General features: G+C 48.8%; 1 protein-coding gene across 2 annotated transcripts in view; it reads right to left on the reverse strand.

The window, feature by feature from the left end:
* Window positions 1-225: 225 nt before the first annotated feature.
* Window positions 226-19211, reverse strand: part of Htra1 (HtrA serine peptidase 1) — a 48781-nt gene continuing 29795 nt past the window's right edge. Inside the window, exons 4-9 of one of the 2 annotated variants that reach the window (XM_052197057.1) lie at window positions 6369-6563; window positions 5877-5909; window positions 4090-4204; window positions 3636-3693; window positions 2135-2233; window positions 226-922 (exon numbers count right to left, since the gene is read on the reverse strand). In XM_052197057.1, the coding sequence (XP_052053017.1) occupies window positions 754-922; window positions 2135-2233; window positions 3636-3693; window positions 4090-4204; window positions 5877-5909; window positions 6369-6563 (669 nt within the window). In that variant the 3' untranslated portion in view covers window positions 226-753. The remainder of the gene's footprint in view (window positions 923-2134; window positions 2234-3635; window positions 3694-4089; window positions 4205-5876; window positions 5910-6368; window positions 6564-19211) is intronic. The other variant, XM_052197064.1, reaches the window with a different exon arrangement.

The following is a 19211-nucleotide window of genomic DNA, read 5'->3' on the forward strand; positions in this document are numbered from 1 at the left end:
ATCTACACACACTTTCCTCACTCCGATGAGCTCCAGAGAAAAGTAGAAGTGTCCATTCAGTGAGCCAGGGTGGCCAAACAGGACTGTACAACACAGGCAAATCCCAGAGGGGGATTTTAAAATAACTCGTAGGGCTGAGCACATGTAGCTGAATGAGGAGCCCACTGACTTCAAAGCCATTTCAAAAGGACTGCAGCCAGCTGACAAAAGAAGCACGCCAAAATCTAAGTATGAAGAAGTATTTTAATAGCTGAAACTCAAAGTCATTGTACTCCTGGTTCCAGGATTCCTAAGAGGCATTTCTGGCCATCTCAGAAGCCAGGGTCACCCACCTGTGGTCTCGGGGCATCAGTTTCCTCTGAGGGCTGACCCAGAGGAAAAGTGTAAACACCCCCAAGACCAAGGCTGCAAGGACCATCCTCTCACCTATGCATCTGCCAACTGCATTAGTCAGACAACTTGGGCTAAGGGAAGGGACAAATGGTGACTGTTTAAGCAGGAACAGCCCAAGCTTGTAAGGAAAAGCACGCTGCATACATAGCATACAGAAGGCAGGGCTTCTGACTGTGCACCTGCAACATTACATTTGTTTTGCCCGCAAACTATCAAGAAGGATTCTGTCGGCAGGGGTGTTCCCTGAACAAGCAAAATGTTGGACAAAAGTCCTGGGTGTCCTGCATCACCAGCTCAGTTCTCATGCCCCATCCCCCGGAGTCTTTGAGGGGAAACACGAAGTCCGGCTCCTGCCTCTGCCTATGGGTCAATTTCTTCAGGAATCACGGTAATCACAATGTCTTCGTTGCCCCTGCGGACAACCATGTTCAGGGTGTTCTCCTTTTTGATGACATCACTGACATCATTGGCAGTGACCACAGACTGTCCATTGATGCTGATGATGACGTCATTCTCCTTGAGCCCTCCACTGAAACACAAAGGGAAACACGCCATTAACCTTTCCACTCCTTGCAGTCATCAAGAAAGGCACCACTTAGAACCCAAAAGCCCAGAACAAATGGGGGCTATAGAAAATGGAGGTGAACTTGCATGAAAATGACTTCAAGCAGAGAAGATGGCATTTCCTGTTGAGATTTTTTTTTTTGTCGGCCAGATCAATAATGTCCCTTGTAGAAATGCCTATGAAATCTATGGGAACTACGATCAACTGTCCTCAGAAGGAACAAGAAGACACCGGGTCCTATGATGACCAGGTCCTATGATAATTTCCTTATAAATGAAACTGTAATTTAGAAAGTGATTCCTCCAGGAATGTTGGATGTCTCTGTTCAGAGACAACTCCTCTGTGCTGTGGCTGGGACTTTAGTTCATACGTGAGAGGGTCAGTATGCCGCCAGAGTCTTCCTTGTTCTCATACAAATCTACAGACATTTTCCACAAAGGGCCAGATGGGAAACAGCTTAAGCGTCACAGAGTATTTGCTCTCTGAGTCTTAACTATTCAATTCTGCTGCAACAGCATAAAAATTGCTCCAGACAAGATGTCATCTCGTCAGGGGACATGGCTGTGGTCTAATAAAACATGTGTGCATATTCTCATTACAGGGAATTTACAGTATCGCAAAATTGTGTCATTTGGATTTTTTTTCCAACCATAAAAATAATGCAAGAAGTGATTTTCCTCAGCTCACAAAGAGGCATAGGGCCAGGTCTGGCCCTAGGGGGTCATGCGCAGCTCTTTAGCGCATATTATTCTCTAGATGTCACGGGGGTCCAGGAAACAAGCCTAAGTTCTGGCTGAACTGCTTCTACTATTTTGATGTCATTGGGGTTGTTTCCCTATAGTTGTTGGCGGCTACAACTTCACTAGTCACAAATACAACTGCAGAAGGCTCTGCGAAGATCACTCCTGCTCTATCAAGCTCTCTCTACAACCAGGATTCTTAGGGATCCCCAGCAAGCCCATTAGTGAGTGCTCTTCCTATGTGGATGACCCCAGAGGTGACCCAAGGGAAGAAACATCCTTCTGTGGACAAGCCCTGAGCCCAGGGCAGTCAGGAGCCCTCGCTGACAGGAAGTGATAGGCCCACAGGGTCATCTGAGCCAGCACATAAAAGGACACCGTCCCCTGATCCACAAACCACGTAGATATCAGAAAAAGAGGTTAACTCCACACTCACGCTTCTGCCGGAGTATCAGGAATTACTTCAATGATATATGCCCCGGAGAGCACATCCGGGAAGTCTCGGTGACGGTCCTTTAGCTCTTTGGCTTTGCTGCTTAGAAGAAAAAGCGCTTGTGTTAATATTAACGTCCCATGGCCTTCTCAGCTCCCACCAAATTCCCTTCTTATTCTCATCTTGAAGCCTCCTGATCCTACTTGACCATGACACCTAGAGAGGCTTTGGCACAGAACATTTATATGGAGGTCTGAGGACTGACTACCTCAGTCCCTGCCTTGCACCTTACTTGAGACGGGGTCTCTTGTTTGCTGCTGCGTATACTAGGTTAGCTAGCCTGCAACGAGGATTCTCCTGTTTACCTCCCATCTCCACAGAGAAAGCACTGGGACTATATAGACACATACTTCTTTGCCTGGCTTTATACAGGTCCTGGGGATTTGAACTTAGATCCTCATACTCGCATAGTAAGCACTCTACTCGCTGAGCCAGCTCCCTACCCACCCCCACCCCCGGCGATTCTGCTTTAAAATGTCCTGCCTACCAGCATCCACAGTACTCTGTAAAATAGTAAGGCACTACTTTAAGCATCAGCATAATCAGCATAGGACTGCTGCTAGGCTGGTTGTCATTGCCAAAGCTGAGCTGTGCCTGGCTATACAGTAGGCACACCTACACTGCTAACCTCAGCCTGAAGGGGAGGGTACTGAGCCCTCAGTACGCTGAGAAGCATAGCAGTGTAGGGGAACAACCCAGGAAGGTGATTCCACAGCCTAGCTTCCGTCCCCACACTTGTGTATCTAGCTCTTCTGCTTCCAAAGACAAGCGGTGTGAGTTCACAGCACGCCGTTCCATCCTTGGCAACACTAAGAAAAGCACCATTGTTCATAACCTGTGTGGAATGTCTTAATCTTTTGACAATTGAATAAAACAGCACTATCAATGCATCCTGCGCTCAGGATGTATAGAATGACTCAGACATGCCAGTCAATTCGGTTTCCTGTACTTCATGAAGGTGCCCCTCCCCCCAACCTCTCCTGGTACTTCCTGAGCCTGGCAGCCCCAAGCAACAACTTCTACACTCAGGAAAACAAGTCCATCAGTCATCAGGAGGCAGGGCCTGCCCCTGCTTTCCTGCAACCACACCCCTCACACCAGCAGGCAGGGGAGGCGGGTGCTCCAGGCTGGGGTGTGCACTGGGGCGGGCACTGGCATTCCTGGAATGTGAGTTTCAACAGAACAAATGGAGATTGACTGGCACAAAAGTGTGCAGGTTAGCGAGCCTTCCGATGCTCAGGCCTGCCTTCAGGAAGGAGGGTGGAGTCTTCCAGATGGTCAAAAATGCAAAAACAAAGAGGTCCAAGCCCACACCCCTCCCCTTCCCCAGGGTGACATACTTTTAAGCAGTAACAGCGAAAGCCCAAGAAGCCTTGTAAAGCCCAGGTTTATAAATACAGGTCAAATGTTTGCATTTACATAGTTCTGTGTCCTGTTTACCCACCTAGATGTGAGCGACATCATTCGGATCCCAATGTACTTCTTCTTGGTGACAGCTTTCCCTGGTGTGATGACAAAGGGACCAAAAAAAAAAAAAATTTAGTCAGCCCAATCTTTGGGAGTGTGGGGAGACAGGGGCCAGAGTTCTAAAGCTCCAGCTTCGAGCATGAGCCAGAGGGGGTCACCCCAAAAAACGTAGTTCAGTCCTGGCCGGGATTCCAGACCTACAGTGAGGAATGTCTCTCACTTCAAAAAATAGTCACAACTTGTGGCATAACTCTTCATTGCTAACCTCTGTGGGCGTCTGGAGTGAGACTCCCTGTTTAGTCTCTACCACCACCACCACCCTGGTGACATTCACTCTCAGCTTGATCTTAGAGACTGTCATCTTCCCTCCTCCCAAATCCTCAAGGGGCAGCTAGGCCTCTGGTGTCCCCAAAATGTGAGGTTCTCGTTACCTTTGGCCTGTCGATCATGGGACTCCGTCAAGAACTTTTTTATCTTATCGGATGGAATGGCGAAGGAGATGCCCGCTGTCACCTTCAAGGTGTTGATCCCAATCACCTCGCCATCCTGAAAAGCAAGGGGAACAGTTCGCTAACCCCGGGTAGGTCAGAGGCAGGCACAAGCTGGAAGGGAGCAGACAATCTATAGGACAGGAGGCTTTGGAATATGCTGCCAGGTGGCACCTCACACATGCAAGTTCAGCATTCTAGAGTGGCGGAGATAGGATCTCTGTGAGATCCTGGCCAGCCTGAGCTATGGTTTGAGGCCTAGTTTCAAAAATCACACATCGAGAGGAAGATGCAATCTATCTTGACTGGCCATCCCACGCTCTACCCCACAAATGTGTATAATTAAAATGGTAATAAAAAAGAAGCGTGGGCCGAGAAGATGGTAGCACGGTTTTAAAGTGTCTGCTGTGCAAATGAAAGCACTGGGGGTTGGGATCCCCTGAGGCAAGTGTGTGCTGGGGATGCGTGGTGAACTGTCTGTAATTCCCGCCTCTGAGTCAGGATCCCCAGAGAAAGCTAGTGAGAGCAACCAACTGTAGCACTCTGAGTTCAACTAGAGACCTGCCTCACTGAATAAGACATTGGAAAAGCCAATGAAGATGGTCCCTCATCAACCCTGGGTCTCCACAGGCACAAATACACACATGTGCACAGCAACACCCTCCCTCTCCAGTGCACACATGCACACACACACACACGCCCACATACATGCACACGCTCATAAACACAGACACATGAGTGGGGGAAGTATCTGGGCTGTGTCTGAGAATCCAGAGGGCTAGAAGGAGAAGGGTTAGGGATAACAAGGAGAGACATTAGGGGCCACCTGGGTAGTGTCACCCACATTCAGCTTTGGAAGGAGCAAAGAAACTCCAGGTGGAAGCTAATGGTGGCCTTATTACATATACAGATGATTACAAAATCCACAGTATTTTCTCCTTTCATGGGAAGGATGGTTCCAGAATCTCAGAATTGCTAAGGTGACTATCTGCTCTTCCTTCCTCCCCTATTTCCAATGGCTCCAGATGCTGGGTTGAGCCGCAGGCCTTACTCCCAACGGCTGCTCCCAGGTATAGCATGAGCAAGTAAAGATGTGGCCGAAGAAGTTTCTGGTGCGTTGACACTGTGCTGACAAGCGGACTCTAAGAACTTTCAGTATGAATTGTTCCTGGTGTACTTTGTACATGTCAGTCCCTGACACCAAGGGGACCCAGCAAGGGGTGATCATTGGGTGGCCTCAATTTGATACTTTCTCAAACAAGCCCCAAGCTCTGGCATTCTGTGAGCCGAAGCCTTCAACTTTATACTGAAGTACTGACGTCTAGGTTACGTGAGACATCTGTGAGGAAACAGGTGGCTCCCGTCATCCCCACAGGCATTCGGAGTGGGAGAGTTTTAGCATGAATCTGAGCCAGGTCATATCATCTCCTCTCAGGCGCCCTCAAGAAAAGTACCTCTCTTCAGCTGGCAGTACTGTGGGGACTTTCAATCTCCTTTCTGCCTAGGCTGGGCCTGAACTCCATTGCACCCACCTGTGGCTTGAAACACAGGAGTGTCCTCTGACCATACTGTTTCCAGAAAGGGCCGGTGGGGAGAGGTGCAAAGAAACAGTACATTCACAGAGCTGACTATGAAGCTAACTGCTTGTTCGGACAAGCTAATATCCAAAGAGAAAGCAAAGACATGCCCACAGACAAGACAAACACAGCTTAGGTACTGTGAAGCCTTACCAGGTTGACTAATGGGCCTCCGGAGTTTCCATACTGAAACAGGACAGAAAGGGAAAGGTTAGCTTTGTGCCATACCACTGCCTAACCGATGTCTCTGCCCAGAGAATATCAAAGCACTGTAGAAGCAGCCGGCAGGGGCCTTCCCCAGACTTTGTCTCTGATCACCCAATATTTAACTGAGAAAATGGATCTTGACCGTTTTCACAGTGTTTGGGATGTGCCGCAGTGAAATGGTTTAGTTCTGAGACCACCGTGAGCAGCTAACCCCACTTTTATCTCCTCCTGGGATGAGACTGGCTAGCACCTGCTTCAGGACCCCATAGTTCAACTCTGTACAGCACCAAGTGGGACGCTCCCCCTAACAAACACCAGAACATCACAGATGTTCTAGGAATTCATACAGGCTACAAGGAGGGCTGGGAATGAGAAGCCCGGCTTCCTCTGGTGAAAACCTGTCCCCAGCCCTGCAGGTCGAGGGAGTGGAGGGCTCACATTGATGATGGCGTCTGTCTGAATGTAGTCCATGTCGGAGTTCCGGAGGCCCAGCTCTTTGCCGCCTCGCTGGGTGGTGCTGACGATCCCAGTGGTGACTGTGTTTTGCAAAGAAAAGGGGCTTCCGATGGCGACCACGAATTCTCCTGGTCGCAGCTCTGAGGAGCGGCCAAGCAGCAGGACGGGCAGCTTTCCCTGTGAACACAAAGGGAGCCGCTGCTGAACTGTGGCTTAGCAAGCTCTGTATGATACACATACAGAGGACGAAGAACAGTCCTGGTCCCTAGAGGGCTGGGCTTGAGGTGAACACTCCTCTCCATAATCCACACACAGGCCATTAGCAAGTCAATGAAACAGAAGACACTTGTCCCAAGGAAAATGGGAAAAGGTGATAGACTATTTGTGCAGCTGGACAGAGAACATGGGCAGACAACCTTGGTTTATGACTTAAAGATCAAAGTCCCAGACAGAAATCCTGAGCCCATGTGCCTTAGGGAAAGCAAGGAACCTTGGGTCTACTTTCCCACAGGCCTGGGATGTAGGGAGCCCTGAGGCAGAAACTCACACTGACTCTCTTGTGCCCCCTGGTGGTGGTGATATGCAAGGACAAGCAGAGGGGCTGGCAGCACCCAGGACCCACATGATGGACTGACTCTCCTGTGCACACAGGGAAACATCCCTATTACTACATCTGCTCCCGGCCTATGCAGTTTGAGGATTCAGCTAAAGACGTCTCATCTCCCATGCCCTCTAGATACTGGGAAGAGTCAGGAGCCCTAAATAACTCCTCATTACAAGATGGGACCAGGGAGGTTGGAGGGGTGGAGGAAACTGCTGGAGGCTGCCTTCTTCCACTAGGATGGCCCCAGGGCCTGCTCTCCTCCTCCCACACAGCCCAGAAGTCCTAAATTCTCTATGCATTGCTCATGGAGTCCAAGAAAAGCTAGTGCTTGCTGCCTGCTAAGGGAAACATTTTATATTCATTCACCTTGAAAAAGAATAAGCTACCAAAAAAAAAAAAAATTCCAATGTGAGTAGAAGTGGGATGGGTAACCCAGACCCCTCTGCAATGAGAACTGAACTGCTGATGAGCTGGGACAATTGTCTACCAGACAAGGGAGGCTCCAGGCCCTGCATGACTTGAGATAGAACGGAGATTTAATTGTATTCATCAGCCCCACAGCACCATGACACAGATTCGAAATGCACACTCACACACGCACATATACATGTGTGCGCGCACACACACACACACAAACACACTCACATGCACAGCTAGTAAGACCAATACTGCCTAAGAAAACTCCTGTAGGAAGACAGAGCACGAGTTCTCACCAGCTAGGAGCCTGAGAAGTGGCACCTCTTTGACTCCCAGATACCACATATCCCACAGAGCACCACCCATCTGTGGCACAGATTGGGGCCAAGCTGCCAAACTGAAATTCTGCATGACAAGCATGGGCTCCTCCTCTGAGAAGTGGGAATAAGACAGCTCACCAGTCTCACTGGTCTCTTATGATTTAGGATAACAATGAATTCGGAGTCTGAACAGCTCTCGGGAAACAGCCTGCTTGGCCAGTGGATCAGCTGTTCACTAGTATTCAAATCCCTGAAAACCCACTGAAGAATTCTAGCTGTGACAAGCCAGGGTATGTCACCTTTCTAGACACAGTTCCACTTTAAGGTCACCCAAGGCCGGAGTCTACAGCATTCCCTGCACAGACCCACTCAGCATCCACTGGCACGCAGCAAGCTCAGCGCGACATGTTTATCCTGGGTGGGCGCCAACAGTCCCTGCCAGAGAGCTCTGCCAAGAATGACCTCAGCAATCACGGCAGGGCGGGGCAGAGTCTGGCTGCTGATGAGCGCTGGCCGCACGAGGTGTGGGGAGGCCCACCAGGACAGTACCATTCCTTTGGGGCCTTGGGCTGGCCGGAAGACCTGTCTTTGACGCTTCAGGGATAACTGTGAAGGGCAGGTTGCGACCTGCAGTAGGTCAGACTGGACATCCAAGGAAGCAGAACTATTTAGATAAGAGTCAAGCTTAGACATGGAACAGTGGGGCCATATCAGGTCTGAGGCGATCTGACCTGAGAATCTTTATCAGCATCTGGCTGTAACGCCCTCCAGCCATGGCCTCTGCCTGCTAGGAGGAGAGCCAGAGACGCAGGCTTGAACCCACACAGCCCATAGACAACAAGAACCTAACAACACCCTGTCCAGTGCTTCCGTCCCAAATCTGAGCTCAGGCCCAGAGGATGCTAGAAAGGATGTTTGGGAGAAAGCTGTATGGACAGCTGCCTCTACAATGGCAGGAGATAGAGGCCTCTATGCTATAGAACCCTGAGAGGACAGGCCAGACTCAAGGACAATGGTCTCATCCACTGCCACCAAGGTGCCCATATTGGGTTTAGACAAGGGGACACCAATGATGAGAACCCATAGGGATGCCATGTAACCACCCTGTCACACCCACCCAGGTGGGCAGTGCCAATGATCATGTTTCCTTAAATACATGTTATAAATCATAAAGGGTGACTGAATACAAAAACTAAACCGGCAGACACAAATAGGTGGGTAAACAGAGGCATATCACAGTCTAAATTGTCCATTTATATGAAAGGAACAAAACCTTCCCTGCCAGATGACAAAGTGCTTTCAGGGCAGTCTGATAACTTGGAAGCATAATACCCCTACCCCAACCCCACCCCCACCCCCCATTTTACAGATATGGAAACTGAGGCTTAAGATGAAGGGGTTTCTCTCAGCTATAAGAAGCCTGGTTAAGCTGGAGAACCAGTTCCCAGCCCCAGGCCTCTATCCCCATAAGGCAGGAATTCTAATTGCCAGACTCCAATTATAGGGAAAAATCCCTGTATGGGAGAGTGAGGTGGTGCCGAAGTGGCGGCCAAGCCAGATTTACAGCTCCATGAGGTCAAGCTGCCTTAAGGGGCCCTTCTAGGCCTTGCTCCCTGCAGGTGCTGGCTGGCTGTGAGCCTCAGGCTCGCGAGCCTTGCCTGGGTCCAAAGGGGGTTCATTCTCAGCCACAATCCTCACCCAGGCCTGTCTGCTCAGTAGCTAAGCTTTCCCTGGCTAAATTCCTGCTCAGTAATTGAGCTTTTAATTCTATCCCTGTCTAGACAGCCACACTCTTGGGGGAACAGAGGAGATGAAATATATGTACACGGCTGGAAGGCACGGCCATGCTGCAGCCTTGACCTGCAGGCACCCTGCCACACTTCAGGGTCCCTGCTCTGTGTCCGCAGGCTGCTTCCCTTGTGCCCACATCAAAGCCATCTCCAGGCTCCTGGCTGCAGACGCTCTGTCTGGGGCTCCCTTTGAAGCTATGCCAGCCACAGACCATCCAAGAGCCCAACTCTTTTCCCAACAGTCCATCCCACATCCCCCCATCCATCAACTCGAAGCTCCCTTAAGAAGTAAACAGAACAAACATGGGTCCTGATAGTTGCAAAGGCTGACGGGAAGGAAGGGACCCACGGCTCCTGTTGGTCTCAGAGCTGGGGAGACACAAAGAGGCAATTTGTAGGCACAATAAAGTCATGAGATGAAGTCAGACAAAATGGCTCTGAGGCTCCCTATCATAAAGGCAAGAAGGAGTCCTCAGCCTCTACCAGGAGGGCCAGCAGCTTCTTAGGATGCAGGATATGCACGGTTAGTTTCTCACAGTGAGTTTTCTCACCAGGCTGAAGAGAAACAGCAGCCTGAGAAGCCAGCAGAAGAGAGAGCTATGAAGGAGGAAGATGTATAACCACCATATCTTCAGGGCACTGCCTGATACTAAAGGGTATCTATCATCAGAGTCATGAGAGAGACTAGAGAAAGAGAAGAAGTCTTAGGGGGCAGGAAGATGGCTCAGCCAAGCAGCCAGATGACCTGAGTTTCACTCCTAGAAACCTAATTTAAAAAAAAATAAAATAAAACCATAAAAAGTCACATGTGGTGCCACATAACTCCTACTTTAAGATGGGAGACAGAGACAGGAGATACAGCAGCAGCTCAAGGACCAGTTGGCCTGGATAATTATATGCAAGGCAGTGGCAGAAATAAGAGAGATCTTCAACAAGGTGTGTCTTAAGTCTCTATTGCTGTAAAGAGATACCATGACCCGGCAACTCTTATATAAAAGCAAAATATTTCATTGGGGCTGGCTTACACTTTAGAGGTTTGGTCCACTATCATCATGGTGGGAACATGGCAGATGTAGGCAGACGTGGTGCTGGAGAGGTGACTGAAAGTTCTACATCCGGATCAGGAGGCAGCAGGAAGAGAGAGTGACACTGAGCCTGGCCTGAGCACCTGAAACCTCAAAGCCCACCTGCAGTGACACACTCCTTCCAACAAGGCCACACCTACTCCACATCTCCAATAGTGATGCTCTCGTTGGGGGGGGGGGCATTTTCACTCAAACCACCACAAGGTGAAAGATAAGAAAGGGCACCAAAAAGTTGTCCATATACACACTTGCATACATATGCAAAAGCACCTGCATGCATGTGACCATACATGCACCATTTAAGAAGAAAAAAAAGAACCCATCATTCCCAAGTTATGGGCAAATGTCACTTGAGTAGGTTGACAATAAGCCCAAGGGACAGTGTCAGTGGCTCTGGACATAGACTCCAGGCTTCCAGTATCCACATAAATTACTAAACACCAGCCATAGGCTGGATGCTATTGTGAAGTAGGTTGAGGACTTGGCCCTAGAATGGCTCTAAAAAGGTCTTCCTAGTTGGTTAAATTATCACCACAAGCAGGCCCAAGAGCCTTACTCTCAGGACAGAACGTGACCTGAGAGGGGACGGTCTCAACAAATTGTCTTCCTAGGGCCTGGCATAGGACTTCAAGGAGTCACATAGCCAGTCCCGCTCCCCGGGCATCCAGTCTGGTGGACAGAGCATGGATAAATCACAAAGGCTCCAGATTAAAGGAAGGAGTCCATGCCCTTACTGTGGACAACTGGGCACAGAACTGCCTATAATACTAAGCACAGACTAATGCCGTCAGGCTCTGTGTCTATCTTACGTGCAAGGAACACTGAGCCAAATCCAAAGCGGACACAGCCATGTGTCTGAGGCCAGGTTAGTACCAGGACTGAGAAAAAGGAGAAGCACTTTCTGAGGTGAACTAGGAATGGGCTCGTCCACTGTGGCCAGGTTTCAAAAGCTGAAGGACAACGTGAAGAACCAAGCACATCCTCCTCTCTTCCCTGTCAACTTCAGTGTGTTCTCTCAGTCAGAAGACAGCCACCACCACTCCAGATACCACACAAAGGCAAGGTGCTCACTAGCAACATGAGTCCTCTGAAGAACGGAGAGAGCCAGTAAGATAGGCATCAGGTAAAAGCAACCTGAGTGCCATCCTCATGAAAGGTTCCACAAGATCTGGGCTACAACTTGTGTCTGAGCTGAGTGAAGAGGAAGGTGACTAAGAGAAGCCTGGCCACAGTAGAAGCTCACTCCTGGCTCACCTCACACAAGTGCTTCCTCCTACTCTGCTGCACAGGAATTGTGTCTATGGGACAATGAAGATACTCAGGGCCCAAAACTGACCAATGAGGAAAAAAAATAATCTCTGCACGAAGGGAGGGGACAGCAAATGAACAAAACAGTGACAGAGGAGTTTAAGAACCATGACAGAGAGACTGGGTGGAACTCAGTGGTAGTCTTACCTGCGGTATTCAATCCCCGGCACAAGGAAATTAAAACAACAAAACCATCAGATGGACCAGCCACCAGGAGCCGGGCTAGTGGTTCACAGGTAAAGGGCTGGCCTTGCTGTTTATCCCATGGTATCTTTTGCAGAGTCTGTCTCAATCTGGTAAGCTTGGCCTCGGCTTCAGGGTGTCATGTGCCGCAGGTTTCAGTAGTGAACAAGGATGAACTCTCACTGCCAGAACTCCGCAGAGCAGGAAAACTGAGCCCTGCTAAAGGATGGCTCATTTGGGCTTGAGGTCCGACATCAAACAAGATGGTGGCAAAGGAAGATGAAGCAAAACATGCTCACATGCACACACACTTCTAGTGTGTTACACGTTTACAGGAGAGCCGACATCTTGATTTGGGAGGAGCTTGTATTTTTAAAAATTTATGATTATTATTATTAGCGTGTGTGTGTGTGTGTGTGTGTGTGTGTGTGTGTGTGTGTGTGACAGTACATATATGTTGGTCAGAGAACATCTTTATGGAGTCAGTTCTCTCCTTCTACCTTTACTTGGCCTCTGGAATCATATTCAGATCATGATTAGGCTTGTGTGGCAGCCAAGTGCCTCTCCCCACTGAGCTATCTCTCTGGTCCTGGATCTTATATTAACTCAGTCTGTTACTTGATTGATTTCCCTGGGTTTTACCTTTACTTCCTCCAAGAATAAAGGAGTTGAGCCTAGAGTCAGCTATGACGATGATTAAGGCTCTTCCCAGTCATGGCTGTTGCTGAAAATTCCATTAGTAGTAGTTAAATGGGTAAAATCAGAAAGGTAACAGGGGCCTCAAATTGCACACAACTCTCAATAAGGTCTCAAGACCGCTGCAGCATCTCAAGCATCATGTGAACAGATGTCTGGAATTCGTAAGGTAGTCATTTGACCAGTCATCCTCCAGCAAGGACAGCAGAAAGCCAGGTCCCTTCACCAGCTCAGCTGTCACTCTGAGCCCATGCACTCACCCCCCCCCCCGAAGCGTAAGAGAAGAACAATGAACCAACAAAGCCAAAATGAAGGGAAAGTTGACCATCTTTTTTTTTTTTTAAACCTAATGAGCCATGTCAATCATCTCTTTCTCTCCTTGGAGAAGTACAACAGGTTCCTCAGTTGCAAAAATATTTTTGTTGCTGAGCCTGCAGTTTTCTGTGTCTGCCAGCAGCCCGCCCAGCACACTCCTGTTTAGGGCTGGGGCTTTCAGGCTGGGCCTCATGTTGGCTGAAGTTTTCATCAAAGGCTAATGTTGCAGCCACTGGCTGCAACTCAACTGAGTGATTCAACATGCCTTCTGGAAACAGTTATGTCAGCCGTTCGTTTTCTTTAAAACTATGCAATGGGGGAACTGTGTATCCCCCCATACCCAGAAAGAAGAAAGCAGGGTTTGGGGAAGGGGGAGGTTACCATCCAAGAACTTGCCTAAAGGAGAGGGGAGAGTGTTCTGGCACATGACCACGGATTGTGGACCAGATGAAGCAAAGCTTTGCTGAGGACCAGGTATAGCATTTGCAGAGCAATGTGAAATAAAATATGGCCCCAGGTTCATTGAATCTTTTCTTTTTTTCTAGATACTCCACCCACAGCTTAATTGTTTGTATTTACTTTGGTCTTTGAAAAACAAAGACATTCCCAGATTGGCAAATGCAGACATCTAGTTGGCCTCATAATCCAATGCTCTGCTACCCAGGTATGTAATCTCCACATTGTACCAACTGGGGTAGGGAAGGAAAGCCTGGCATCTCTCCTTCTTAAGGCCCAACCCAGAGATGATGGTTGACCTCCAGGGCTGTGGCACTACCACCTCTATGTATATCTGTGGGACTGTATTGGGTACCTAGACCAGGTAGAAGCTTTCCCTTTCCTGGTGATCCTTGGAACACGCTATTAGTCTCTCCCAGCCCTGCATAACTCCCTGCCCTAAGATCTGTGACGTGGGACAGTAACCCCAATGCCTATGCCTCTTTTGGGCATGGGATGTCTTCCAGGCATGGGATATAGTTACAATCACCACAAAGATTAATAAAGGAGACAGGCAGGGTCAGAGGTCCCTGTAGCACAGTAGTAGGAAGGCCAGGAGCTATCCTGAGGAGAATGAGGAGGTAGAATCACCTGAACCAAAGTTCCAAGCCCACTGAGCACACACCATTGTCCCACTGAGAATCTAGGATAAAACACCAATTCAAAGATCAAATTGGGACAGCGGCCTCAGATCATAGGACTTCTCTGAGCCCATGGGTTATAAAAGCATAAATCACATGCCAGCAAAATCATCTGCAAAGTAGACAAAGAATGAGATGCTCAGGATTTAGATTAAGGAAGAGGCTATGAATGATGGCACCGTTGAGTGTAGGCCCTTGACAGAATCAAGGATGGCTGTGGTGAACGGAAAGATGCAACCTAGGAGTTAAGGGGGAAGGGCAGGCGGGACCTGCTCCAGGGGCACTGACACCACCAATGTATCTGCTCATGAGATTGGTGTCACCAGCATCCCTTTCCCCATTGGACATGCTACTGGTGTCGAGGGCTGTAGGACATGAGAAGCTGGATGGAAGGGAGGTGGAAGAAGTGAGTGTAATGGAGGGAAACAGGAGAGGGAGAGTGTAGGAGGCAAAATAAGAGAAGGAATGTAAACGCTGAAGTGCAACCTCCTTCCTCCTCACTGTTTATGAACACCAGCATAATATTTAGTCTCCTGTGAGATATATCAAGAAATGTTTGCTATTTCAAATATCCTCTTGTTCTGTTTTAAACCACAAAATGTCAACAGCTTTATATGGGAGCCAACAGCCATACATATTCTGTGGCACCCACAGGAGAAGAAACAGGATGTTGGTCAAATCTTCTGGATGCATCAACCCGTCTGACCACCGACCTCAGCATGGCTGCTGTGGCAGTGTCCTGTCATGGCGGATGCTTGATAAATATTTAGAAAAATCAATAGACAAGCTTAAAAGATCCATTAGGCTCTAAGCAAGGAAATGGGGGTGGGGCAATCCTCATATTAGCTAAGGCCTAGCATTTTGGCCACGGTAACCAACCTGACATGCCTTGGTTTGCAATTATCTTTAAAGTGTTCTTGCAAAGAGATTTCAGTGCCGTGCTTTAACCAGTGTCTTGTCAGTTAGTAAGTTTAGTAGAACGATCAGTCCTCAATCCACCACGAGGTCTTACCTTTCCATTACCATAGAAGTCTGGAGGATTTAGCAATCAGTTAGGGGAAACTGTTCTATGTCCAGATAATTAGGAACCCTTTTCAGTTTGAACCTCTCAGAAAATTAAGTGCCTAGAAAGGCCTTGGAAGTTCCCAGAGGAGGAGCAGGCCAGCAAGATGCTTAGACAACACAAAGAGATAGCAGCTAACTAGAAACGCTGGCCTTGTGATTTAGAAGTTATCATAAACTTGCTAGAAATGCCTGTCTGCACACAGTCTGAGATTCAGGTCATCCAGGCTGGCCAGAAAAGGAGAACAGGAAGCTTCATCAATCATTTTCCACCTGTCTCCAAGCCGCCTCAAGGCCTCTCAGCTCGCCCCAGCCACCCCTTCTGCAGGTAAGCTCCATTTGCAGACGCCTTCCAGCCTCAGGCAGGTTCTCATCCTTTTGCCTTTGTCTCCTTAGCTCTATTTCACTCCTGTCTTGCACACTAATCTTCAGCTCCCACTATTGCTACATGTGCAGACATGTGTGTGTACCTGTATATGTGTACATGTGTATATGTAAAGTTGGTTGGAGCTTTGCTCCATGCACTAAATGTGTGTGTGTACATAGATATGGAAAGTGGCTGGCGCGTGTTGAAACTTGCTTCACCCGCTGTGTATGCACGCGCAGACCTGATTTCCCTCACCCTTTTTGGCAGCCCCAGGGAATTTCTTGCCAGCCCCATAGAATCAAGCTTTGTTTCCTCAGAGAAAAGTGCTGAGTGATCAAGCACCAACTCTACACCCCACCTCAGTTTACCCTGGATGTCTAAGGAGACCTAACAATGTCCAATGACATTGTTAACAATGACCAATGACATTGTTAACAATGACCAATGACATTGTTAACAATGACCAAGACAGGTGTTCAATAGCACATACAACGCAAGCAAGTGAAAGGAGGCTTAAAGTTGGATAGTAACCTGGAAAGCATCTTGTAATTCTAGTAAAGTCCTGTTTACCAACACCACAGAGAATTGACAGACTTAACGCCTCTTTCTGCTCAGTCCGGCAAAACCAAAGCCTCGCTCTCACAGAGGCAAACTCCCCCCAGAAGAAAGACAAATGAATCAGTTGCACTGTCTACACTTCTTCTGGTCCCTTGGTGTTTCACTGAGCTTTGTGCTATTTCGCACGTTCTTCCCAGACACTTGCTGTTCCCTCAGAATAAGGATTCTATCTGTCACTAGTGCTGGTTAAGTCTCACTATGAAGCACTGGAAACCAAATGTCTGGCTTCCCTTGCCAGATGGTCTCCAGGCCAAGAATGCAACGTGTTTGGGACAGAATAAAAGCAGCCACAGACTATATAAATGAACAGGCATGGGTGTGTTCTGATAAAACTGTTTACAAAAAAGATGGGGGTCAGATATGGACGAGAGGCTACTGACAGCCACTCTAGACTAACACGCAGGCATGCTCACAACAGTCAAATAAATCCCATTCTGTCCCCCCTAGATGCGAAGGACAGGAGAGACTCCCGGTGACCTGAGAGCTGCTTTGCCTGAACCACCATATCCTCCTCCTGATCCCCTGCAAAGGGTGCTGAAGAGAAAAAAGACATTGCCATATTAAGAGAAAAATGGAGCCAAAGAATTTCCTCAACCATCCGCGAAGTTCTTGAAATGGGGCCAGAGAACACACAGGGCTCCAGTTCTGAGTTTGGGGAAGTGAAATATTTTCACATGCCAATGCCAAAATGACTACAATCAGAACAATAAGGAGCCATGCACCCATTCACTTCTGGACTGAGGACCTGCACTGCAGAATAGAAGCCACCTCCCACGTCCCTGTCCGCACTTCTTCCTTCCTGAAATATTGATGCTCACCTCCCTATTAAAAAAAAAGAAAAAAGGCAAAAATCAATGTGGTAATAGTAGCTTTGCCCATCAACAGGATCTGCAGCAGTTCTGACAATTGCAGCAGAAGCCCTTCTAGTTCTGAGAGAGGGGGCCACAAAGGGTAGAGCAAGAGAAAGTACAGCCAAGCATCCTAAACGGACATTCACAAAGGCCAGATAGGAAGGTCTGGGGCAGTGGGTACCTACTCCCGGCTCCAGCCTGCTTTACGGGAAGAGGACAGCATCCAGAGGATGCACAGGCTTTGGTTATCTGATTTGCTTTTGGAAGAGCCCACGGCTTAGTCAGCATCCTCTGACAGTCAAGTGGCCTGAGGAGAACCCGAGTGAGTCATCCCCAGTGGCCGGCCACCAGAGGCTGACTCTCCACATACAGGGCCAAACTATGGGAGGTTTAGATATGAAAGCCCCAGTCCCCCCCCCCACCTTCCCACCCCCACCAAGTGACCCTGCTCTGAACTCCATGATGAAGCATCAGACTTCAGGCCCTCTCAGCAGGCTCAGCAGTAAGAGGCCCCTCAGCAAGCAAAAACAACGGTACCCAGAAGCTATGCCTCAGCCACTTCAAACAGGTCTGTGGGACTGGTAGGCCAAAGGTGGCCAGGCACCTATCTACAATGGTAGGCCTGAGGGGAGAAAGCAAGCCACCTCAAGCCTGGAGAAAGGTTGTGTCCAAATATTTACCTGGTGGTTGGCGTCAGGGAAAAGAACCCACAGGAAGTCTCCTTGCTTTCTCAGCACTCTGAGGTACCAAGACCACATGCTCAGTGTAGGCCTGGCTGGGGCAATATCTGGCCAATGCCAACAGTGGGAGATGAGAGTGCGCAGTCAGCCTGCAGCACAGTGCTCTTCATCCGGAGCTGGTTCAGAGGAGCGAGGTACTGGCCATGACCTCTCTCTCAATCCATCTCACTGGGGAGCTGTGAGCCTGGCTAATCTCTGAGCAGACGCTGTTGTCTACATCACTGGTCGTGGTCTACACCATGACCAAAAAGCAAGTTGGAAAGGAAAAGGTTTATGTGCCTTACACTTCCATACTGTTCATCATCAAAGGCAATCAGGACAGAAACTCACTCGGGAGGAGCTGACGCAGAGGCCCATGAGGGATGCTGCTGACAGGCTTATTCTTCGTGGCTTGTTCAGCCTGCTTATAGAACCCAGGTCCAGCAGCTTGGGGACGGCCCCACCCATGACGGGCTGGGCCCTCTTCCATCAATAACTAATTAAGAAAATGCCTTATAGCTGGATCTTATGGAGATATTTTTCTCCATTAGGATTCCCTCCTTCCAGATAATTCTAGCTTGTATGTCAACTTAACCTAAGTCTGGCCAACACAGCTGTCCAGTACCTATGACCTGACCTGAAGGCCAAAAGAAATGTGTCCTTTATACACTAGCAGATGGTGCGGAGTCTGAACACAGATGAGATGGCTTGGTCAGTCCGATGGTTGCTGAACAAGCTTGGGGACCTAAGTTTGATTCTCTGAACCCACAGAAAGCCAGGCGCACCTGTGATCCCAGCACTGGGGAGGGAGAGCTAAAGGCATCCTTGGGGCTTGCCGGCCAGCCTCCCTAACCACAACAATAAGATCCAGGTTTGGCAAGTGACCGTGTCTCAGTGAATAAGGTGGAAAGCAGCTATCACCTAAACAGAGACAGATAACAGACAGACACAGAGACAGAGAGACAGGGAGAAACAGAGATAGAGAAATCAAAACCAAGTGAAGCTAGGCACAGGGTCACATGCCTGAAATCCTAGGTGCTTGGGAAGCTGAAACAGGTAGATTACTTGGGCCCAGCAGTTTGAGGCTACTCTGAGCAGCATATTAAAGTACGCGCACGCACATGCACACACACATCCAAAACTAATGAAAAATTAAACAGCAACAAATAGCAACAAATTTCTATTTAAATGGGGAAGGAAGAAAAATATAGAATGTATGGAGTCTCGAGTCTTGTCCCTCTGGTGATGGGGAGGGGGTGGGGGAGGTTGAGGAGGACTCAGATGTGGGAAACTACTTTATGCAGTGAGTCAGGCAAGGGATGTCCCTGGGGTCTAAAGCAGGATGTGACTGCAT

Source organism: Apodemus sylvaticus, chromosome 1 (assembly GCF_947179515.1).
Source record: "Apodemus sylvaticus chromosome 1, mApoSyl1.1, whole genome shotgun sequence".
In the NCBI taxonomy this organism is placed as follows: Eukaryota; Metazoa; Chordata; class Mammalia; order Rodentia; family Muridae; genus Apodemus; species Apodemus sylvaticus.